Source organism: Plutella xylostella, chromosome 25 (genome assembly GCF_932276165.1).
Source record: "Plutella xylostella chromosome 25, ilPluXylo3.1, whole genome shotgun sequence".
Taxonomy (NCBI): Eukaryota; Metazoa; Arthropoda; class Insecta; order Lepidoptera; family Plutellidae; genus Plutella; species Plutella xylostella.
In genome coordinates, this window is record NC_064005.1 from 6,651,138 (window position 1) to 6,676,205 (window position 25,068).

A 25,068-nucleotide genomic window follows, 5' to 3' on the forward strand; every position below is an offset into this window, starting at 1 on the left:
GGGTAATCTGGAGTGATGGAATTACCAAAATGGCCGGATCTCAATCTCCAAAGGGCACCAAGGGAACGTTGTTTGACCCTTTTACATTCCGCGAACAATGGCAGGAATCTTGTTGAGAATGCCGCTCATTTCTCCACATTCCACCAGCTGTTCAAGGTAGCACCAGCTGCTAGTCGGTTTACTTCAGCTTGTCCCTTATTAATATTTATGGTATTCCATAAGAAAGTGTTAACTTAATAACCTTTCTAGGGGTGCTGTATTTTACTTACTTACCTTACAGCCACCACCAACCGTCCGAACAATTTCGCGCTTTAGTTAATGAGCTGCTAACTGCTAAACAAAGACAAAACCCTTTATAAGTATACTTTCCTACTTTGGCGCTGAAAGTAAATATTTTATAGCCGTACTTATATATTTTTCATTCCAAAATGAAATGATAACGATACTTTACGAAACATAATCGAGCTTTGAAGATTGCGACAGGACAGTTGAGGCGCTACAATAGGTTTCACAAAGGCTGTTCTCCACCGGAGACGCGTGGAAACTGCACAATTTCCTCCGTTTCCGTTTCCGCGGCAGGTAGCTAGCTAAGAGGGAAGTGACCTTTACGGACAATAGCCTTACCAAGTTACAAATAATATTGCAATACTGTATAAAATGGCGATCGTGCTTATTATGGCTCTATTTAACCGCGACCGAATAGAATCTACTTAGATGTGTAAAGGTTTTCTCACTGAAAATTTTGGTAGGTAGTCAAAATCAGTCACAATTATTTGCTAAGCATTGATAAAAACACAAAAAAAAATCAAATACTTAAATGATTACATAAATTAATCTTTATTCGTCTTGATCTTAATCGACTATCATTATAAATGCATAAATGCACACTTCACATTGATCATCACTGTGGACTTCAACTCCTCACGGTGCTGTTGAAGGGTAGTGACGGTCTAGCAAGTGATGGTGTAGGGGTGCTTGCCGTAGTAGATGTGCAGGGTGTATACTCCGGGGTTGTCGGCCAGCTCGTACAGGCACTGCGGGGCGCTTGGGACGATCGCCTGGTGGGGAGGAAGGGGGTTATAAAGTGTGTGGGGAAGTGATGAAGTGTTATACCGTAGGTGTTTGTATAAAGTGAAACTTTAAGGATAGTAGAGAAAATAGAAGCAATCAAAATAGATAATATAAATGCATTGGACCTTACAGAGTCAAAATAAGTAGGTTATTCAATTCTGATGGGATCTCGGGAAGGTCTCCGGTGAGCTTTAAAAACTACCAGGTGACTAAAGTTCCATTAAGCAAGTATTATGTGTGATTAACCCTTCCTTAATTGGAAGGAGACCTGTGCTCCAGCAGTGGGGACGTAATGGGTCGTGATGAATGAACTATAATGGAACCTTGATGCAATCTCAAAGGCTTCCAAATTTTGGAGTATATTCAATTTATAACTAATATATTTCTACGCCACCCGTTCTATTGCGGGTTGTGAGTTTCACTACACACATCTAGAAGTGCAGCTTTGCTTTCTTCCTTTATCGTAAGAGGGAGTAGGGTATTGTATGGTTTTGAACTTTAATCCTAAGTAGTGGCCACGTTAGTCAGGTTAATTTGATTATCTACCTGCACAGCAGCCCTGGCGGGGTGTTCGAACCAGGTCCTCTTGCCGGAAGCCACAGCGGGCAGTTTGCCGAACACCATGAAGCCCGTGGCCTCCAGGTTGCCGGCGTTGATGAGCCCGAACCAGGGGAACAGCCGCGAGCAGTCGATGCTGGGCTTCATGTCGTAGTAGTAGTGGTCACCTGGGGGGTTTTTAAAATATATTTTTAAGGAGTTTTACAGCACTAGATATCTGTAAAACATTGTCTAATTCTGCTAAGGCCCTATTGTTTACTAATGTGTTGCGCATGATATCGCGCTTTAGGTAGCTGACATATGTGTATTTTTTCTGACTCATATTATGTTTCTAGAGATACAATAGTAGGTAAGTACCTATATAAACAAAATACTACAGTGAAAAATTCTTTCAAACATTAATATTTGCAACATAGCGAGGACTTTCTTCATTTGTGGCGGGTTACATCAATAGCAGTAGATTTACCTACTAAGTAAGTGTTGAACTTTCAGCTCATCAGAAATCTTTAAAAAGCAGTTTCCTCAACTTCCATACTAAAGAATCTTATGATCGAAAAATCCACTTTTAACCTACCTTAGACCCTACAGTTTACATAATCTCCCAAAACCTACCCATCGACACGATGCAGGCCTGCTTGGTGAAGATGCTGTTCTGGATGCCCTGCTCCGTGCCCTCGATCTTCATGAGCTGCCCCTCCAGGTCCGGCACCCACACGCCGCCCTCCTTCAGCGTGGCCTCGTCAGCGCGGGCGAGCGCCATGCGTTCGGATGGGCTCTTCTTGTATGTCTCTGGAAGGATTGGAAATGTTAGTAGGGTTACTAGAAAACGTTTTAAAAAAATAAGAAAATTATAGAAACACAGAAGAGTGAGAACAGAGTGTTGTAAAAAGGGTATACTAAGCCGAAAGTGGGTAACTCAGTGGGTCATTCTGAACAACTTTTGTTTTTTTTGTACGAGTTGTGCAAAGACAGTTTCTATGAAAAAGGACATTTTTTTTCTTAGTATACCCTTTTTGCAACACCCTGTATAAGTATATGACATCGATCGTAGCTGAGTGACCACGGCGGCCAATCTCATTGAGTGTCCGCAATGTGTGAGTAGAACAGTGATGGAACAGAGAGTGCTCTATGTTTAATCAATAATCACTCTGTTAACACAATGGGATGGATAACCGCTACGATAGGTACCGGCTAGGCTTTGGCAATGTAGTCCGGCTTTGTGTGTCCTCCAAAATGAAGGTTTTGTCATCTTAACGGTTAGCTAACTTTTAGATATGTTAAAGGACTCATTAAGAAAACATTTGAAAGTTACAAGATTGACCACTTCCTGCAATTTCTGTTGAAATAAGTTTCATAGCATTGCTTAAATTATACTTACGTGTAATTTAGCATTTTTTTTATTTATGTATAATAAGTTGATTGTAATGAGTTTATTGACTTCCCTTTACATCATGTGTTACTTTTGATCAAGAAACATACTCAAAGCTCTTTACTTCTGAGCCCTCCGATCAGGTCCGACACACACCCTAAAAACACACACTAAACGTCAAACCCCTCTATTTTCTCAAGTAGTTATAGGAACTAACCAGGAGAGATGAAGAACTGCATGTTGGCCCAGTACTCGACGTTGTCCGGGGCGGTCCACTTGGAGAACCCGATGGTGTCCAGGGCGATGGGCGTCTCCGTGAACTTCTGGACCGGCAGCTGCGGAAACGGAAACGGGGGCTTTGTAATGTGATGTCAGCATGGGTTGCGGTGGAAACCAGAGCTACAGTGTAGGGCTGAAACTCTATTTTGTCACCGTGAAGTTGTATATTTTCTAAATTATCTTATATTGTCAGGTGAGTCTGTATCTAAAATAACGAATTTACAGTGGCCAACTTGAAGCAACAAAATCGTCTGTAGGTATCCGGAATGGGGAATAACAATTTTTGTAGTCTTGCTAAAGTACAGAGGAGTTACTGAATCGTTATTCCTTTTGGAATACGTACGTCCAGAGTTGTTGTGTACTTCTAAACATCTGCCACACCCTAGTAATATACTATAAGTCAATGGCCACACCCTAAATACTATACTAGAAAACTATCACGGCATTCCTGGAACTTACAGAGATCTGCAGACCAGACACGAAACCGGTATCAGGGTCGTACAGCGTGCACACAGAGTAGTCGTCCCTCATGCAGTACATCTTCAGAGCGGGCATGGGGAAGGAGCTCGGCCGCTGCACGAGGCGCCACCCCTCCGAGATGATCATCAGCTCCTCGCGGGGAATGTCGATGAAGTACTCCGAGTCCACCAGGGGGAGACCCCATTTCACTGAGGAGGGTAATGGTTACATGTGAATAATTATGCATGTAAATATACTAGGTCTGTTTTACTGATAAGATTATGTTCTTCTTGGCGTATCGGATCCGAACACTAAAGCAGGACTAAGGTTTGTCATCGTTGTAATGATTAGGCTGCCTATGGTGTGCAGCTAGTCCACTATCTATATACTATCTATCTAATTTACGATGACTGCACTATTACATTTCAGTTTCACCCATAGGTACCTACTCGATGAATTGTAGAGACGCGTGCGATAGCCAAAAGGGATCCGGAGTACTGGACACTTTGTTATTATTACTTATTCGTACGGCTACAGCTAATGCTACCGTCCCATATCATCAGCTACGGTCATCCAATACTGGACAGGTGGCTGTCTAAGAGCGCCACAACACGGAACCAACACTGTAGGCAGCTTACAAACAAACAAAATAAAGGAGTTGCACCGAATACTCACATCTGAGGGCGGTCTTGAGGAGTCCAATCTGTGCGCTGGCTCCGGCCAGAGCCAGGATGAAGATTGCGAAAGTAGCCTTCATGTTGCCAAGTCAGTCACTACTACAGCAATGCTGATCATTCTCGCTGATCAGCTATTTAAACCTTCCCCTTTATCAGATAAAATTCACACGATTTATGAAATAATTATAGAATACGCAAAGTGATTTGCTGATAATAAGGTTTATCATAAGATTTGGAGCTAATAAGCCCTAATAAGGGAACACTGATTTGTATCTGATTTGCTCGAGCTGAGGGTCAACCAATCGGATGGTGGATTTGTGGTCATGCGTAGTTCCCTGTGAGATAAGATAAAGTACCTACCTGAAAAGTTGTGTGTACTTATTTCATAGAATACCGTAGACGTTGGTCAACTTCATAACTGCTGAAACTCTTTCGGAAATTGCGAAAAATCAACTCCCATTACGGTAAGGAAAAAATAATAATGAAGGTAAAATATAGGTAATAATGTACCCGACAGTGATATACCTAGGTACCTACCTACTGAACGATTTTTCGATTTCAGAGTAGACGAACCCTTAAAAAACCAAAGCTTATTGTTAACATAAAATACTTCCTTATACTCATAAATTTAAATGAGAAGATGTTTGTTGCATCCTTGTTGTATCGCATAAAATTATTCCATACGAAATTTAAAAAATCTTAGGAAAAAAACAAACGATAGATCAATCAATTACCTACGTTTTGGTATCAGCCAGTATCTGCTATCATATCATATCAAAATTAATAGAGTTTTTATTTTTATCAACTTGTTTTCAGGTTTCAGTTCAATTAAGTAAGTACTTATAAATAATTATAATAAGCTATTAGCATTTAAATGATAGATAATTAAAAAAGGTAGTTAGGTATTTTTTATATTTAATACTTTACTATTATTAATTATACACACTTACGCATTGCAGATAGGACAAAAAACGGGCGCAATAGCAATAAGGTAGACAAACGTACTTAAAACATTCTGCAAATTCTATTCAACACACAGCACACTTATCCACTGAACAGTTTTTTGAACTCATCAGCGACTTGGCTGGCGTAGCGGTATCCGTTGAGCATGAACCGGTCCAGGGCCGGGGCTGGCCTGATGCTGTCTCCAGTCTCACACTTGATCTTCCACGGCTCGTCGATGTAATAGATGTGGAGGGAGACCACACCGTAGGATTGTGCCCACTCGCCGAGGCACGGCGGGGCTAGGGGTATTGTTATCTGCAAGATGAAATTTTATTTGGGGTTTTAATACATACCTACAAACTTACTAGTTTTATTTGAGGACAAACAATAAAAATATCTTAAATCCATTTTTGTATCCACCTCCGCACTAGCTACAGAGCTAGAGCTACTGTAATATGGACGTATTCCTTGGAAATGTGTACGTAATTAGTTATAGCATGAACACTATACTTATAAGATATTTAGAATGATAGCCATATGGTTATGGTGGCGGTCGTAAAACAACCCTGGAGACAGCAGCAGATACAGTGCTTGGATGAGGCAGGCTTCTTCCATTCCGTTCTATACCTAGACAATTACCGATCTCTGGTTGTATATCTTTTATCCTTCAAGAATGTCAAAACACTTCAACCTAACCTGCCTTGTGGCCTACTTCTAACTCACATCAGCGCTCTTCTTGGGGGACGGCGGTCGCTCGAACCAGTCGATCAGCTTCGCCGGCGGCTTGGTGAGCTTCCCGAACATCTGGAAGCCGGTGCCCACCAGGTCTCCGCGGGATACCAGCGCGAACCACGGCAGGAAGTCCTCGCACTTCATCTGCGGCGTCATGTTGTAGTAGTAGTGGGTTCCTGGAAGAAACAGAGGCGAATTTTATATCCTGATCATGAAGAATCTGGTGGATATAGGTCTCTCAAGGAGCGTCTTCCCTATTGGCCATTTCTGGCAACCTATCTAAGGTCATCGTCCAGCGCTAATAAGAACACTGTTCGGTTTTCCTGCACCATTGACTATCATTATGTCTTTCGATAGTTTATCAGCTCACCCATTAACAAAACCGGAGCGCACGAAAGGAACCCCTAAAGTAACTATCATTATCCAGCAACTGACGCTAATCTGACTGAGCAATCCCTTCACCACGCTCTCAAAAGCTTTTCCTTTATCACAATTAGATGCTCACCCATGTTAGGTATGCAGTTCTGAAAGCCTGTATTTATCGCGCTAAGCTCACCCATGTTAGGTATGCAGTTCTGCTTCTTGAAGGCGGTGGTGTTGAGCTCCTGCTCCGTGCTGGGCACGCGCAGCAGCACCCCGTCCTGCCCCTTCACCCACACGGCGCCGTCCTGTAGCGTCTCCCCGTTCTCTAGTTGAGGACCTGCGCCCGCCTTCATGGACTCTGCAGGGGAGAAGAGGATTTGTTAGGAGGTCTTTGGGTTGATAGTTTTGAAGGTGCTTGGTCTGTTTGTATTTCGGCGTGACTGTAAATCCTCACGGCAGTGTCATATTAGTATAAGCAAGCACCAGACATCTATGGACTACGCAGAAGGCAATCAGAGGTTATAGACGAGCTTATAGTTAATGTAGGTACTTCAGCCAATGTAGTTTTGGGTTGGGTCAAGCAAAAAGTTTGGATGGCATATTATCGAACATTCAATAAAACACTGGATTTTTCTATCTGATACACAGCGGACAAAATAGATAGAGCGAAAGTATACTACACCTCGAAGTATACTATATTCTTTATACTACGCTCTAGTTGAATCTATTGTAGGCTATGGTGCGGGTGCCTACGGGTCAACATTTGTTACTCATCAAACTGAACGAATTCTTGTTCCTCTAAAGTGAATCTTTCAATTCATTATTTCCACGCACAGTAATAAACACACCCTCAAACTCAAACTTACATTACATATACTTTACATGCACTAACATATTCAAACTCTTCTCACATACTCACACTTACGCACTCTCTCTAACTCGCACACACACACACACACACACACACACACACACACGTACATACATACACACACACATACACATACACATACACATACACATACACATACACATACACATACACATACACATACACATACACACACACACACACACACACATACACATACACATACACATACACATACACATACACATACACATACACATACACATACACATACACATACACATACACATACACATACACATACACATACACATACACATACACATACACATACACATACACATACACATACACATACACATACACATACACATACACATACACACACACACTTACACACAAACCCATACACAAACATCATCAAATAATAACTATAAATTAAGATGATAAGATACAAAAAATATGTACAATTCTAAGTTACCTACATTATTATTGCTTATTTATATCTTTGATAAGTCTCACTTATACCTTATAATTAACTATTACAATGTATCAAGAACGAAAGAGACTGGCCCCCCCAACACAGGGTATCCTAGTGGGGGAGCTAGGGATCTTAGTTTTAGTAACTTGTACTTTTTTGAATCTAATAAAGAAATTTATTATTATTTTATTATTATTATTATCATACTAATAAGATTAAATCACTTCAAAAACAGTTCCTAAAGACATTAACAGATGATAAGACCCGGAAAGAATGTAAAAACAACTACGAATTGCTATTTAAAGTTTGTAAAATTGTAGGAGTATTGGCGTGATGACTATAAAAAACCACGCAAGTATAACTATCCAACTAGACAAGCTGAAATAGATAGCCTACTGGTGCCGAAAGTTAATAAAAAAAAAAAAAAAAAAAACACGCACTCACGCCTTGTAGCCTTGTACTACTGTACTCCCTTGCGGGGTAGGCAGAGGTGCATTGCTGCACCCACTTTTCGCCAGAGTATTATGTTAGTCCCAATGTAATAGGGGGCGGGCCTATTGCCATTTTACGGGCACATCCAAGACCTGAGAACAAATATCTGTGTTTAAACAAATATCTGCCCCAGCCGGGAATCGAACCCGGGACCATCGGCTCAGTAGTCAGGGTCACTAACCACTACGCCATTCGGTCGTCGAAAGTTAATAACTTCTATGGAAAACGGACCAAAGAGTACATTGTGCCTAAAATCTTTAACGAACTCCCCAGAGATCTAACACTAAAAGCTGATGTATCCAAAAAAGTTGTAAAAGAAAAATTAAAATCTTTTTTTGTTAATAACACCATAAATATATGTAAACATTGAAAAGTACTTACCTAGTGGCCTGTTACCTACATTAGAAATAAGTAATTTAGTGTAAGTTAAATATACCTACTTAAGATTATGCATATTGTTATATACCTAGCGAGTCCTCTCCCGCTAAACTATATTGTAGTTTGGGAGATTTACTATCTAAATTGATTGTGTATTTTTTGGGAAATAATAAAATAAATTATAAAAAAAAAAAATAAAAAAATCTCCAGAGAACAAAGATAAGTAAGACAACTCTCCAGAAACGTAGCACTGGGTCGAGTTCGAATCTAACAGGGCTGTCTATGTTAGCTCATGATCTAGTGCTTCAGGGTCTGGCTGATCTCACCTTCCGACACGAAGTACTGCGTGGTGGTCCAGTAGTCCCGCGCGGGGTCCCCCAGCGTCCCCGGCGCCGACCACTTGGTGAACTTCTTCTCAGGCTTGATGGCCAGCGACTCGAAGTTTTCCACTGGCAACTAGAACATTATGTGAATGCTCAATGTTTGTAAACTAGTGTGGTTTGATGATAGATGTAGGGATTTCTATCGTTCTATTATTACATTGGTAAAAAGTTTTCCACATTGACCACTTTAAATCATAGATAGCTATCATGAATGTGAGTGCCTAACTGTTTGAAAACTTGTGAACCCTACGCAGACGCGTATTTTCAGTATTTATTCGTTTTTTTTTGTTCATTTAATATATCATTATCGTTAATAAAAAGTGAAGCTTCTGAACATTGTAACGAGACGGTCCAGATAGTTCGAGACCCTTGCAAGATGACAAAATGATGATCTGATATCATTATAGTAAATTACATAAGTGGCCGCGGCTGACTGCTTCGCATTGACCATCACTTTGAATCCACTTAGGTACATGATACATAAGTACTTGCACAATATTTACTATAGAACATGTGTGTTGCGAGCTCCTTGAGCATGAACTGCTGTTGACGTGGGTTGGATGATGATACATGATAGGTATATACCTACCTAAATAATAATTTAAATTCATCTCACTTTTATGGGCACATTTTCAAGTGATTTCTGTACTTAAGTAAGTATTTATCATAATGATAGGAAAGCAATAGAGCTTTTTTTAATGCTTTAGAGATAAATCCTCTTTCCGTTTCTAAGTAATTTGGCAAAACTTTTATTCATCTGCTGCCTCTATGAACGACTGTAACCTGATCCTGCACTACTAAACATAAACAGTAAGTACCTAATCAATTTTGTTTCCAAGGGACATGTACCGAAGTAACTAACTATATTTATATTTTCATTTTGATGAACAAAAGTAGGTACTTATGTATCATAGGCTGATACATTAATTACATAGGATCGTATTGATAAGATATGTTGCATCAAAAAAAAAAGTGGGTACTCTGGTACCTAGGTACTTAAATATAACGTAGTATTTATTGTGAATACTAAGAGCGAGACAAAGCTATCTGGGTATACGGTATACATAAAGTTAGCGGTTTGAGTAAAAAGCGCAGTGATTTGGAAATATCGGCACCACGGTTCAGTGGCTCGGCCCACACTAGCGCCTGTAGCTATGAAAACTTATGTTTGTAGGGAAATAGGATATATTTGGCTCTAGATTTGGATATGCTTGAATCTATTCTTAGAAAGTCAAAGCCTTTATGGCTCCTTGAAGTGGAACAGATACCATAACAGGCCAAAGACGTTTGTACATTTCCCCATAATACTGGGACCACAAACATGTTTACTAGTAATAAGTAAGTAAGTAAGTACTAAAATAGGTAAAAAGGCACATATCGGACTTCAGACTTTAGACTGTTTACTCTATTTAAAAATTATCCATATTCAATCTCAGATTACAATTTTAATCAACAACAAACACTAATTAACAAACCCAGTTGGTACCTACCTAAGGTAGTTTGCCTGATTACCGGTCTATCTTATAAAACGTGTAGCTATATCTACACAAAACCTACTTAATTGATTTCAATCAATTTAACCGGTAGAATACTGTGAAATCAGACACAATAGAAATTTATTGCTTTTCGCCGCGATATCGCGACTACGGGACTCAAAAGGTTAATGCTTAGGAACTTATTACAACTTACATAACATCATAAAATCAACCGAACACTACCTTTTCAGTCATCGAACCTTTACTGAAACGACACATTTCAGAGCATGAAAAACAGTGGCGCACTGATCGGCCAGTCAGATAAGCTATACCTGGATCTTTAATTCGACGGAATTCTGACATTTTAAAAGTGATGCTACTTAAAAAGCTCTTAACCGAAAAAAGGAAAAATTTGGATCCATTTCTGGGCAATAAAAAAATTAAATGACAGATAATGTATCGAATTCATATTAATTACTTTATTTTATTCTTTAGCTGGCATCACTTCTTACTAAATTCAGGGATAGTAAACCTTTTTAATCGATTTCAAAAAAAGATTCTCTATTCGGTACATACTCGTATGTACTTATGTAAGATTATTGGAACTGCACAACAAACAAATATACTTGCAAAATTTTATAGATGTATGTATGTTTATAATGTTTGTCCACGCATATCTCCGAAACGATTGAACCGATTGCCACTATTAATTTTTTAATGGCTTAGGTACATTGAGCAGTCTAAGTTTCATCATAATCGGTTAGTATTAATAATGATTAGATATTTTATGGGATTATGGGATGGGATTAGATACTTTGGGGATGTAAGTAAGTACCTGCACCTGGCTCTCTCGAGTGGAACCTTTGTGCTGTGCATATCCCCAAGGTCTAAACTGCTTCGCTGAGCTTGGACCATTTCCCACCACGCTGGTCCACTGCGGGTTGGTGGGTTCACATATCTAGATGTGCTAAATCTAGATATGCAGGTTTCCTCACGATGTTTTCCTTCACCGTAAGAGCGATGGTATACATTGTACTTAAGTTAAAAGAACATTGGTATATGTCAGCGCCGGGATTCGAACCCGCATCTCTTGCGTGAGAAGCGGGCGCTTACCCGACTGAGCTACCACCGCTCTTATTATTATTTAATAATCGATTAGATATTTTAATAATCAATTATATTTTTTCTTTATTTATTAATTTATATTATTTCTTTTTTCCTTAACCTTAATTTATATGTACTTTAATGAAGTATGTTTATTATTTTTGTGATGTAAAGGGACGTAATTATTACCCACCGTAGGTAAATCCCCTTTTAATTTGGAGGGCCGCACTTAATAAAATTGATACATTCACTAACAAATAAAATGTATAGAGTAGTTTAGACCTAGATGTTCATTGGGGTCACTCTCTAAATCGACGAACGAACGAACAAGAATTGTCACGCAATCGGCACGCTTAATACAACGAGATAGAGCCGAGCTCTTGTTCGTTCGTTCGTTTGATTTTGGTAGTGGCCCTCCAGACTCGTATTGAAAAAAGGGCTCAGCCAAAAAAGGTTTGTGATTTCTGACATGTCAAAAGTAGATAACTGTCAGAATTCCGCCGAATTAAAGATCAAGGTATACGTCAGTCGTGGACCAAAGTACGTAGGAGTAGGAACATGCAGCGAGGAATCTCCTTTTATGCACACCGTTTTATGATGACATTTTTATATTTTATTTATTTATTTATTTAATTCTTTATTGCACAAATATAAAATAAATGTACAAAAGGTGGGCTTAATGCTAAGAGCATTTTCTACCAGCCAACCTACAGGAGGTACAGGAAAACTGGTACAAAGATGTGCAAAAAAATAAATAAACATGAAAGATGAAAGAACTAAAAACGTCACGCCGTATATTTACTTTGATGATGTCCTCCGGCCGATACGGCTACGGCGCCTGCCGGTTAGGAATGCGCCTTGACGCACGGAAGAAGAAGGCTGTATCAGAATACAGCCTTCTTCTTGAAAAATCAACATTAAGGAAAACAATCATGACAACAGCACTCACAGCAAGTTGCAGGCCAGCAACGAACCCGGCAGCATCATACAGCGGGCACACAGCCCTGCCCTGGAGGCAGTACATCCGCAGCTCGGGCAGGGGCCCGGGCGGGCGCTCCGTTCGCGTCCACTCCAGCCCCTCGGCCTCCAGCGCCGTGCGAGGCAACTTGAAGAAGTACTCTTTGTTGGCGAGCGCGTCCGACCAGCCGAATTTTACTGTAGGGGTCAGAATGTTGTTATGCGAAGTTGATGCGTTGGTTAAGTACGTCTACGGTCCACCTTCATCTAGCTACTTATGAAATTTACAAAGATACTGTAGGTATCATTAAGTGATTGAACATCGTGATAATAAACAGGACGATGGGGCCTATTTTAGGGTATACTTAGCAATAATGCTAGGGTACTGTGTTCATGAATACAGGATATTGCAAAAAGGGTATGCTAAGCCGAAAGGGGGAGACTTAGGGGGTCATCCTGAACAACTTTTATTCTACAAGTTTTGAAAATTCACAAAAAAGAAACTTCATAGTAAAAAAGTCACGTGACAAACAAAGTTTCTATCGAAAGGGAATACCCCCTTTTGGCTTAGTACACCCTTTTTGCAACACCCTGTATAGTTGATTAAGGACTAGGTAAGTATATAAAATATAAAGGTGATTGGACATGCTAATTTCTTACCTCTCAGCCCATCGTACTTAACACCTGAAACAATCATAGAAAGATAAAGGTTAGTATTGATGATCCTTTTTTGATTTATAAAAAGAAAGTACGGTGACAAGTAACATGACATTTGACATATAAAATAACAAACTTTGAGACAATGATTTCAAAAGGAAGGATACGCCCTTCAGAACATTTTACCTACTCAAACCTTCTTCATACAAGCAAAATAACTGCCATCTGTCATAATTTGTTGGAACTATGTCAGAGCCGGGCTACTTATCCTGACGACACAACCTTGTACGTGCGTTCATATTTTACCGTCACCGGACAGTAGGTACATAATAATATGAGTGAGTTGCATGCGGACGTCCGTACAAGGTTACATCGTGCGGCCATTGTAGACTTTGGTAGTAAAATAATTATCGCTTTAAAATGTGTTTATTTATTAATTAAGGATGATACGATATTCCATATTCCTTTTTGACCTTCGTATCATAGTTTTTGTAGCCTTCCACAACAAAAATAGGCATATTTACACAAGAAACAAAGACTCATCTCTCCGTCACAGACAACTGTCGACTGAGGACCGTTGGCCCTAAAATGTATATTTTAGGGCCAACGCGCGGGTGCCATTTTCTTGAGTGGTTTGGCCTGTCCTTACGCAGTAATATATATGTCAATGCTTTGAGATCAATAATAAAAGCTATTGAAGGAAGATCATTTTTATTTATTGTGAGATATTTGACCAATTCTCTACATTTGTGGTCCAATCGAGTCCGGCATGGATCGACCACTACGCCGTAGTGCTAGATTAAACAAAAATGAAGTAAGTGCTGACCAAGAAAGTAGGCCTGACGACCAACAGCCGAGGGTGCCGTGCTCCGATCGATCATCGAGCGCGCGCTCCAGCGCCGCGACCATGCGCCGGCTGGCGGAGGCTCGGGCGGCTCGAGAGCTTGCCGAGCTGGAGGAGAGACGGCTGGAAATTGAACAACGGCGCCTGGAAGAGCAACGACAGTTGGAGCAACGGCGCCTGGAGGCTGAGCGCGCAAGGATAGAGGCTGGACTAGAGGAGGAAAAGGCCCAAATAGAGGTCGAGGAGGTGGAGAAGGCCTCAAGTCGTGCCTCGCTCTCACGAGTGGAGAAGGCCTCAAGTCGTGCCTCGCTTTCACGAGTGGTACATTGGCTTAATCAAAATCACTCGCCCAAGCCTGAAGCGAATCGAAGTGACAAATTGCTAGGCCGCCTGTCAGCCAGAGACCTGCCTACGTTCTCTGGCGATGCACTCGAATGGCTGCGTTTCAAACACGCCTTCGAGTCGACGACTAGAATAGGCCAGTACTCGGAAGACGAAAACGTAGCCCGCCTACAGAGATGCCTGCGTGGAGAGGCGTGGGAGACGGTAGCGGCCCGCATCATCACCGTGTCCTCGGCCCAAGAGATTATGGAGGAGCGAAGGTGTTGCCACTCCTCCATTGAAAAGGGAGGATCCTCCGACCAAGCTGGGCGGTTTAGCTTGGTGGGCAACTGCCCGACGGTTACATGTCGGGATTCTGTATATATACTGAGTAGCTGTAATTCTTAGATACCGCGATGTAGGATTTGGTATTTTGCTTTCACTCTCTTCCATGCCATCTGTTGGTCGTCCTTGATATCTCTTTGCTGGATCTATATCTTAACTTCTATGCTTGCGCGTATTCATTATAGGTGTCGCCACATCACTCCCCCCCGAGACCGTAGGTCGATATTCTTCAGTGCATCTGTATTTGTCTTGTTCACCAGGCTAGATTGCCGCTAGTCCGCCTTTCAGGACTGTGTGCGGTCTTCATTCGCCGTAACCCCACTTCGTCTTCAACCGGGAGAGTTGACGCTCGATCGTACCGGCTTGAAGAGTAGTGCATGGTTAGGCGCGTGGCGATGTCCCCAATCCAGCTCCAACCGGGAGAGTTGACGCTCGATCGTACCGGCTTGAAGTGGACTGCAAGGATCGCTCTGCTACGACTGTTCCGGTGCGTTGCCCCAATGCTTCTTCGACCAGGAGAGGTGGACCCTGGACCGACGCTGCTACGGCTGGCCGAAGTGCACTGCAAGGTCGCTACAGTCTGTCTGCTCGAGGGTGTGACCAGGCTCGCGCATTTCCGCTGCAAGCTGGTGGTCACGGTGCCCATGGAATCTGCAAGCTGGTTGACTCGGGTGGCTGCTGAAGGATGCTGTGGGGGTGATGGTACTGCTGGACTTCATCTTGTAGCTGCTGGAAGGTCTGCTGATCGTCTGTGAGGTCATCGACATGGTGGAAGATGTTCTGCTGCTGCTGTTCTGCATGGTCATCATCAGGTCGTGTTCAGGTTGTAGGGGTCACCAATATGGAGGAGCGAAGGTGTTGCCACTCCTCCATTGAAAAGGGAGGATCCTCCGACCAAGCTGGGCGGTTTAGCTTGGTGGGCAACTGCCCGACGGTTACATGTCGGGATTCTGTATATATACTGAGTAGCTGTAATTCTTAGATACCGCGATGTAGGATTTGGTATTTTGCTTTCACTCTCTTCCATGCCATCTGTTGGTCGTCCTTGATATCTCTTTGCTGGATCTATATCTTAACTTCTATGCTTGCGCGTATTCATTATAGATGTCGCCACAAGATCATGAAGACCCTCGAAATGCGCTTTGGAAGACCAGATCTTATAGTGCAGAAGATTATTGGAGAAATAAAGAAAATACCGAAGCTAAGTGGCTCTAGGACGGAGTTAGTGACGCTCGCGACTAAGTTTCGAATTGTTTAGCTGCAATCACAGCGACCAACTGTTCAGATTATTTATACAGCCCGGATTTGGTAATGGAAATTGTAAATAAATTAACTGAGAACTTAGTTTATAGGTGGATAGATTATAGCGTTACCCAAGATGCCGCCCGCCGTCCGAAATTAGCCGCATTATCCGATTATTTGATGCGTGAGGCCGAACTAGTGTGTAGGGCTGGGGTAATGGAGCCGCAACTAAAGACTAAGACTTTTTCCTCAGGTTTTGGCCGTCATCCTGTGCTCGCGATGGTCGATGATTATTCCGATCCCGGTGCGACCAATGCGACTAATATGGCTTCGATCAATGCAGTTTCCTTTCAGAAGCGCGGTGGGCAGACCGACACAACACGACCATACTGTCCCTTCTGCGAGAAAGATGGTCACGACTTGGACAGCTGTTCTCCATTTAGTGCTAGGTCTGTGGACGAGAGATGGGACTGGATTTGTAATAAGAAGCTGTGTTTCAAATGTTTCAGCCCCAAACATCGACGTGAGCGCTGCAGGTCCAGACGTCAATGTGCCACGTGTAGTCGTGGGCACCACACATTGCTTCATCGCGAAGACTGGCTAAATTGGACCAAAAGTAAGCAGTCTAATGGCGATAATGATAAAACGACTGAGACTACGGCCAACTTATGGACTAAACCCGAACAAGAGGGGCGGAGGTATGTAGGAGTTTTACCTGTCAATGTGGAGGGTCCTGCTGGTAGCGTCCGCACGTGTGTCATGATAGACGGGGGGTCTACCATAAGCTTGATAGACTCCCGCCTAGCTGAAAAAATTGGTGCAGAGGGTCCTCGCGTGAACCTTAATTTGCAGGGCGCTGTCGGCGAAACGAAAAGAGAGAACGATAGCCTTGCAGTTGCCGTGACGTTACACACTTCTACGGGTTCCTTTTATTTGCCGAAAATACGTACTGTAGACTCACTCCGCTTGCCCACACAAAAGGTCGATAGAAAATTAATAGAAAGTTGTCTACATTTACAGGATGTGCCGCTAGAGGAGTATGATGGCTATCCGGAGATTCTAATTGGCCAGGATTATTTACAGCTGATATTGATAAGAGAGAACCGAGAAGGACGAGCGAACGAGCCTGTTGCTTCGCGGACTAACCTAGGCTGGGTACTTCACGGATTCGTATCATCTAGTTGTAAGGTAAACAAAGAATTCACAAACCATCTCCATCACTCTGAAGCTGACGTCGAATTACATGAATTGGTTAATGATTATTTTCGTGTCGATAGCCTTGGTGTAAAACATGAGGAGAATGATAAGTTTTCACCAGGTGAACAGCGAGCTATGAGTATTCTCGACGCGAAGACCAGGAAGATCGGTGACAGATGGGAGACCGGGCTGCTGTGGAGATCGGATGACGTCGCTCTGCCGGAGAATAAAGGGAGCGCAGTGCAGCGACTGAAGGTGATAGAGAGGATGATGGACGTTGACCCCGCTTTCTCGATTGACTATTCGAAGCAGGTGGATAATTTACTGGAAAAACATTATGCAGAAGAAGTCCATGAAACTTTGGCCGGCCCGAGACTTTGGTACTTGCCACATTTCGGAGTACGCAATCCGTCTAAACCGGGAAAGCTTCGCCTAGTGCATGATGCGAGAGCAGAAACAAAAGGCATTTCTCTGAATACGGAGTTGCTAGCAGGCCCTGACCTTCTTAATTCATTAGTTGGTGTTTTGTTCCGTTTTCGAGAGAGGGCGGTAGCAGTTACGGGAGATATCAAAGAAATGTTTATGCGTGTCAAAATAAACGAAGAGGATCAGAAATCGCAACTATTTTTGTGGCGTGGGATGAATAGAGATCAACCTCCCCGTACGTACAAAATGACTTCGATGATTTTTGGCGCGAAATCATCCCCGTGTACTGCTACGTACATTATTAGAAAGAATGCTGACCAATATGCTGAATCTCATCCGCGCGCCGTGATAGCTATTAAAAGAAGACACTATGTAGATGACTATTGTGATAGCGTGGACACAGTTGAAGAGATGAAGCAACTAGTAGCCGACGTCACTGCGATTCACCATGCTGGTGGATTCGAGATAAGAGGCTTCGTATCGAATAAACCTGAATGTCTTCCTGAGCCAACAGAGACGCCGTCGGTTAGCTTATTGCAAACGGAGAGCTCTCAGCGCACCTTGGGAATGATATGGAAGCCACAGAAAGATGCTCTTGGGTTCGACCTGAGTTTCAAGAAGGTGGAAGCAGACATTGTCGACGGATCACAAAAACCCACTAAACGTCAAATGCTTAAAGTCATAATGATGTTGATTCTGAAGGCAGAAATTCTAATTTTAACGCTGTCAAACTAAAAAATTTGCTAGCATACAATGACATTTACGGAAACAATCATAGAGTCGAATTTTAAACAAAGAAATTGGCCATGCTAACTTTCTGAACAAGAATGGAATGCTTAAAACCGTTTCGAGGAATATGCTTTCTGTACAATTTCTAGTTATCAGATTTTAAATTAAGTCTCTATTTTATGAATTATTTAATAAAAACCATAAAAACTAATAACCTTCATTTGCCCTTTAAATTTTTTGTAAATTAGGATTTATGCACAAAATGCATTTGCCAATTAACAAAGTACTCTGTGGCATTTGCCTACAAAAAAACAGTTAATGTCAAACTCAAACGTCAAAGCGTGTGTTTATTTATCTTTGCCATTTGTTACAGAGAGGTTAGAAGTAGAAAAATTGATTTAATTTATAAATGAGCAAAGTAGAAGGAAAGAGAAGGTCTGGAAGGAGGAAATTGACGTGGCTGTGCAATATCAAAGAGTGGACCGGTGTAAAAACCGTGGAAGAAATATTTAAACTAGCCAAGAATACAGAGCGCTGCAAAGAGCTGACTTCCTATGGTGGAGAGGCACTACAAGAAGAAGATTTATTTTCTACCTTGTTTTGAAACTCTACTTCGAATAAATAATAAACCAGCGGATACTACGATGGCAACAAGATCTGTTCATTTCGAAAAAGCTGACTCTCGAAATTTGCCCGAAGCTTAACCCCTCGGCTGTCGACCAACCTTTATAAGGTGGATAATAAATAGCTCACATATTATGTCCCGCCTTCTCTAAAGGTGTTACTGGTCTGCCGTATTTAAGTGAGCCATATTGCCTATGTGAACTATATTTATATTGCTTTAACCTCAACTAAGTGTAAAAAAAAACGACAAGGATGGCATATAACCTATCGGCTACTAAATCGGCTGCCAAACGACCTTTATATCCTTATAAAACCTGGTGCTCGATTCGCCTTAATGTGCCTCATTCAGGTAATTCAAAAATTATTAAATAGTAAAAATGATCAACGAAGCGTATTATTTTAATTTATTAGTGTAATATAAATAATATTTTGTACTAGTTTTGCTGTACCTCCTGTCCCTCCTTTTGTACATTTATTTCTTATTTTTGTGCAATAAAGAATTAAATAAATTTTGAATTACATATTATATTATCCTCATCACGCTAGATATATATAAGGCCAAAAAAGTTTAGACATACGAGTTATGCGAAACGAGTTTTGGTCAATAAAGATTAGGGAAGATCTTTATTGACCAAAACTCGTTTCGCATAACTCGTATGTCTAAACTTTTTTGGCCGAATTATCACTTACTTAACCATTGACTTATATATATCTAGCGTAAGGACAGGCCCAACCGCTCTAGAAAATGGCACCCTCGTGTTGGCCCTAAAATCTCATAAATCGGTCATAATTTGTATGAATTAGGGCTAGCGCGCGGGTGTCATTTTCTTTTGACAAAACGTTCTGACGGGCGTATCTTACCTTTTGAAATCGTTGAACTTAACCTAACTTAATCTTGTTTCTCGTGATATTATCTAAATAAATAATATATTAAGTAGGTATGTAGTATATATACAAATTGTGGTATTTTTCTCCTACATCCCGAAAACAACGATATTGAATGATGAAATATGAAAAATGGCCGCCGACAGGTGAGGGGTTAACAATGTTATGATTTTAGAGTTAGATGACAATGACATTCTACCTCACTGTTGCCTCACTGACGTTAAGAGACACTTGCTTGTTTTTTGGGGCGCAGGCAAGGATAAATTCTATTCTGCATATGTAATGTTATGTGACGTCATACATACATTCAGCCGGCCAAAATTTAAATAAATATTAAAAATAGTTGTAATGAATAAAATACAAAAATAACGAAATTAGTTCCTTAAAATGGTCTATATTTTCAAAATAAATTATAAAAAATACATATCACAAATTGGTAGCATGGCCAATTAAGGTTTTGACATAGCTAAATTTAAAATTTCTGCCTTCAGAATCGATATCAATGTCTGTTTTCGATCCTTTAGGTTTACTTGGTCCACTGTTAATTCGAGGCAAAATTTTGTTGCAGCAACTTTGGCGAAGCGGCGTGAAATGGGACGAGTTAATAGGTGATACCTTTACACGAACCTGGAGTGAATTCCTGATAGATTTAAAGTCGTGTGAAGAGTTTATGGTACCTCGTTGTTATGGTTTCAGTGTTTTCGATCAGTTCTATTCTATTCTATTCTCTGTGGGGGTGTAAGTACCTGCACCTGGCTCTCTCGAGTGGAACCTTTGTGCATATCCCCAAGGTCTAAACTGCCTTCCTAAGCTTGGACCATTTCCCACCACGCTGGTCCACTGCGGGTTGGTGGGTTCACATATCTAGATGTGCTAGATCTAGATATGCAGGTTTCCTCACGATGTTTTCCTTCACCGTAAGAGCGATGGTATACATTGTACTTAAGTTAAAAGAACTCATTGGTACATGTCAGCGCCGGGATTCGAACCCGCATCTCTTGATTGAGAAGCGGGCGCTCACCCGACTGAGCTACCACCGCTCTCTTCGATCAGTTTCAACTGCACGTTTTTGTGGATGCCTCAGAACAAGCATTTTCGGCAGTAGCTTACTTGCGTAGACACAACGGTGAGGTAGCCTTTGCAGCTGGAAAATGTAGAGTCGCACCATTGAAATTGATTACCATACCTCGTCTAGAGCTTCAAGCGGCTCTCATGGGTGCTCGACTAGGCGCCACTGTTCAAAGGGAGCATGACCTGAATATTGTGGATCGTTTTTTTTGGACAGATTCCAGAGTAGTGTGGCACTGGTTACAGAACAACCCGCAAGACAAGAAATCGTTCGTCTCGAATCGAATATCCGAAATCAGAGAGCTGTCAAATTCAGATGAATGGAAGTGGTTACCAGGCGAGTTAAATGTTGCCGATGAAGCGACAAGGGCAAAGCGACATGACACCACAAAACTCAAATGGACGACGGGCCCTGATTTCTTGAAACTTACTGAAGATAGATGGCCAAAGATTACGCCGCCTACTATCTTAGATGACATTGAATATACAATGGCGACACGTACCCGACCAGCAATGCCACTACCTGACATTAATCGTTTCTCAAGATGGTAACGTTTGATACGAGCATCAGCTAACGTCATTTTATTTGTTGAAAGGCTCCGAAATAAATCACGAGTGTCTTTGGAGAGTCGGCATATGGATCATACAGAGCCAGCATGAAAGCTTTGGCGAAGATATAGCCAGAATCGAAACGAACAAGCCGATCGAGAAATGCAGCAAGCTTAAGAACTTATGCTCGTATATAGACGACAGTGGAGTTTTGCGACTGAAAGGAAGAGCAAGGGTGGTTCAAGACGTAGACACGGGTACACTTGATCCTGTACTGCTGGACGGAAAGCACCAGTACACGCGATTAATGATACGTCATTACCATGAAAAGGCCTTCCATGGGAATACCGAAACCGTCGTGAACGATCTGAGACAGAAGTACTGGGTGATAAATCTGCGATCAACTGTCAAGGCTGTTCAACACAGCTATTTGATTTGTCGTCAACGAAAATCTCAGCCTTTACACCCCCCTACAGGAGACTTACCATTAGCGAGATTAGCTCATCATCACAGAGTATTCGCACACTGTGGGCTGGATTACTTTGGTCCCATGACTGTTACGATCGGGAGACGGCACGAGAAACGGTACGGTGCACTGTTCACGTGCATGACGACCAGAGCCGTGCACATCGAGTTGGCCGGCAGCTTGACTACTGACTCGGCCATCATGGCGCTGAGACGCATGATGAACCGGAGGGGAAACCCAAAGGTCATTTATTCCGATAACGGAACCAACTTCGAGGCGCGAACACTGAACTTAAAAGGGTACTGAAGGAGGTAGATCAATCGGAAGTATCGAAATTGTTGACCAATGAAAGGATCGAGTGGCGCTTTAATCCACCGCTGGCTCCGCACATGGGCGGCTGCTGGGAGAGATTAGTGCGGAGCGTTAAAACATCGCTGAAAACGGTCCTCAACGAACAAGCACCAAAGGAGGAAACGCTGATGACATTGCTGACAGAGGTTGAGCACACGCTGAACTCACGTCCCTTGACGCACGTCTCTGTGTCGGAGAGTGATCCAGAATCTCTTACACCTAATCATTTTCTTATGGGTGGACCATCTAATGTACCCTGGTTGGGTAACTGTGATCAGGTTTCCCGAAAGTGCTGGAGAGACGCGCAACGGTTAGCCGACGCGTTTTGGAAGCGATGGCTGCGTGAGTACTTGCCCACATTGGTTCCTCGACCGTCTCGAGTACAGGATTGTTTGTTAGTCGAGGGGTCTTTGGTTTTGGTAGCGGATCCATCTCTACCTAGGAATGTTTGGCTTAGAGGAGTGGTTGTTAAAGTTTTCCCTGGGCCCGACGGTTTATGTAGAGTAGCGGACATTCGGACGTCGGGCGGCATATTGCGGCGACCACTAACTAAATTAATAAGTAGTGTTAGGTTAGGTTAGAATGAATTTTATTTTGTATCTTTTTAAATTTATGTATTTTTTTTGGCCGGGAGAATATTGATGATCCTTTTTTGATTTATAAAAAGAAAGTACGGTGACAAGTAACATGACATTTGACATATAAAATAACAAACTTTGAGATCAATAATAAAAGCTATTGAAGGAAGATCATTTCTATTTATTGTGAGATATTTGACCAATTCTCTACAGTTAGTATAATATGTATACCTACATAATTATAATATTAGGTAAGTATAGGTACGTGTGAGGTCTACTTACACTCAGCTTATGGCATAAAGCCTGCGTCGGAGGTACTTATAAAATTGTTTTCTTTCCTTCACAATAGCCTGCTGATAAACCTCACATAATATATTATGTACTTACATTGTAGTTATTTACTTCTAGATTATGTATGTATGTAGGTCATAGGTAGGTACTTATTATTACTAGTTACGTCTGAGTAACAAGTGTTTTTTTATGAATTCGGGTGAATATTTTCTATTCTATTCTCTGTGGGGGTGTACGTACCTGCACCTGGCTCTCTCGAATGGAACTGTTGTGCATATCTCATCTCTCTTTAAGGTCTAAACTGCCTTCCTAAGCTTGGACCCTTTCCCACCACGCTGGTCCACTGCGGGTTGGTGGGTTCACATATTATTATATAGATGTGCTTAATCTAGATATGCAGGTCCTCACGATGTTTTACTTCACCGTAAGAGGGATGGTATACATTGTACTTAGGTAAATTCAAAGAACTCATTGGTACATGTCAGCGCCGGGATTCGTACCTGCATCTCTGGCATGAGAAGCGGGCGCTTACCCGACTGAGCTACCACTGCTGATAAATCATCTTCATGCAATCTTCAAAAACAGTAACTACTTACTATCTAAATTATAAATAATTTAGATGCAGGCACGTAGAAGTACTAATTTATTTGACTACTTCTGACTAAGTACAAATAAACAATAATAACTAATTTAACTTACCATTAACAAAGCAAACGGCCAGAAGAAGGAAAAAAATACTCATTTTAACTTTTAAAAATGGAACGCTTTAAATTACCAGCCAGGATTCTGTGGCTGCGTCCGAACACTGACTGGTGTGAGTGTGTGCCTCCATTGTGCACAATAAGATCAATCAAGTTAAACGGAGGGCCCTGTTGCAGAGTTAGGCACGCATATTGTGTGCTGGAAATTTTTAGTACCTACAACGACTGGTCATGATGAATGATGGACATCCTACAGCTCGCTTGCCCGATGGACAAGTTGCCGGTACCGAAGGTTTTATGAGAGGACCAGCAGCGGCCGCGATTAGAGGAAATACTTATGGTAGATCCCGGGATCCCGACTGAATCGGTTTGAGAAGTTTCTCTACAACAACCACACAACATTTTCAATTTTGGTCTCGGAGTTGGATATGCCGAACTGCCAAACCATAGACCGAAAACTATAAGTTATTAGCCCGATATTTCTATGCCATATGATAATCTGTTTTCCTTGGACAGACTGATAGAAATTGGGAAAAAACATCTTGGCACACAAAATTCCCCCTGTTAAAAGTATGGTTAGTATGATAAACGATTTATTGCGGTGTATTTGGCACAATAAGAATTGTTATATGAAGCGTTGCCAACAAATAAATTAGCATGCAATTGATAACAATAAAAGGCTGTATGATTCAGCCATTCAAAGCTTGGTTGACCTCCCTGTGCTAAAGTATTTTGGATTGTCACCATTTCGGTTCCATATGTCAACCATAGAGCTGTTCTGAGCTGCGAGATCCCGGGCCCCAGTGGCCATAATGATAGCCGACCTACGATAGGATGGCACCTGAAGATAGAAGATACTGAAGATGGTAATGTGTCGGTGGTGGTAAGGCAGCAGATCCTGCGCTGCTTATCCTTTTGCGTCCCGAAGTCGCGATATTGCGCCTGACGACAGTTAGGTGTACATTCTATTGTGTCTGATTGCAAGGAATTCAAGCGGTTAATAGAGGATATAAATCATGCAAGGACCAACCAACGACTAGTTTTTTTTGAGGGTAGATTAAGATGGTAAAATAAATGCTTAAGTATTGAAGGCAAGTAATGGCGCCCCGTGGCCTCGCACTCCTCACGCTGCTGTGGCCTTTGGCGCGGAGCCGAGCGACTCGCGTCGTATTCTTATTTTATTATCTACTAGCTGTTCCC

The 25,068-nt window shown here is 41.7% G+C and overlaps 2 protein-coding genes across 2 annotated transcripts; both read right to left on the minus strand.

The window, feature by feature from the left end:
• Positions 1-813: 813 nt before the first annotated feature.
• On the minus strand, positions 814-4,568 carry LOC105384259. Its single transcript, XM_048630346.1, has 6 exons — positions 4,412-4,568; positions 3,737-3,945; positions 3,216-3,333; positions 2,242-2,418; positions 1,618-1,796; positions 814-1,058 (listed from the first exon to the last, which is right to left on the minus strand). Exons 1-6 carry the CDS (start codon positions 4,491-4,493, stop codon positions 951-953), a joined length of 873 nt encoding a protein of 290 aa, XP_048486303.1. The 5' UTR covers positions 4,494-4,568; the 3' UTR covers positions 814-950.
• Positions 4,569-5,301: 733 nt separating this feature from the next.
• Positions 5,302-24,008, minus strand: LOC105384257. The gene is made up of 7 exons (XM_048630344.1): positions 23,867-24,008; positions 13,255-13,278; positions 12,587-12,792; positions 9,002-9,131; positions 6,647-6,811; positions 6,082-6,266; positions 5,302-5,673 (listed from the first exon to the last, which is right to left on the minus strand). The coding sequence occupies exons 1-7, from the start codon at positions 23,907-23,909 to the stop codon at positions 5,458-5,460; spliced, it is 969 nt and encodes a 322-aa protein (XP_048486301.1). The 5' UTR covers positions 23,910-24,008; the 3' UTR covers positions 5,302-5,457.
• Between the last annotated feature and the right edge of the window lie 1,060 nt (positions 24,009-25,068).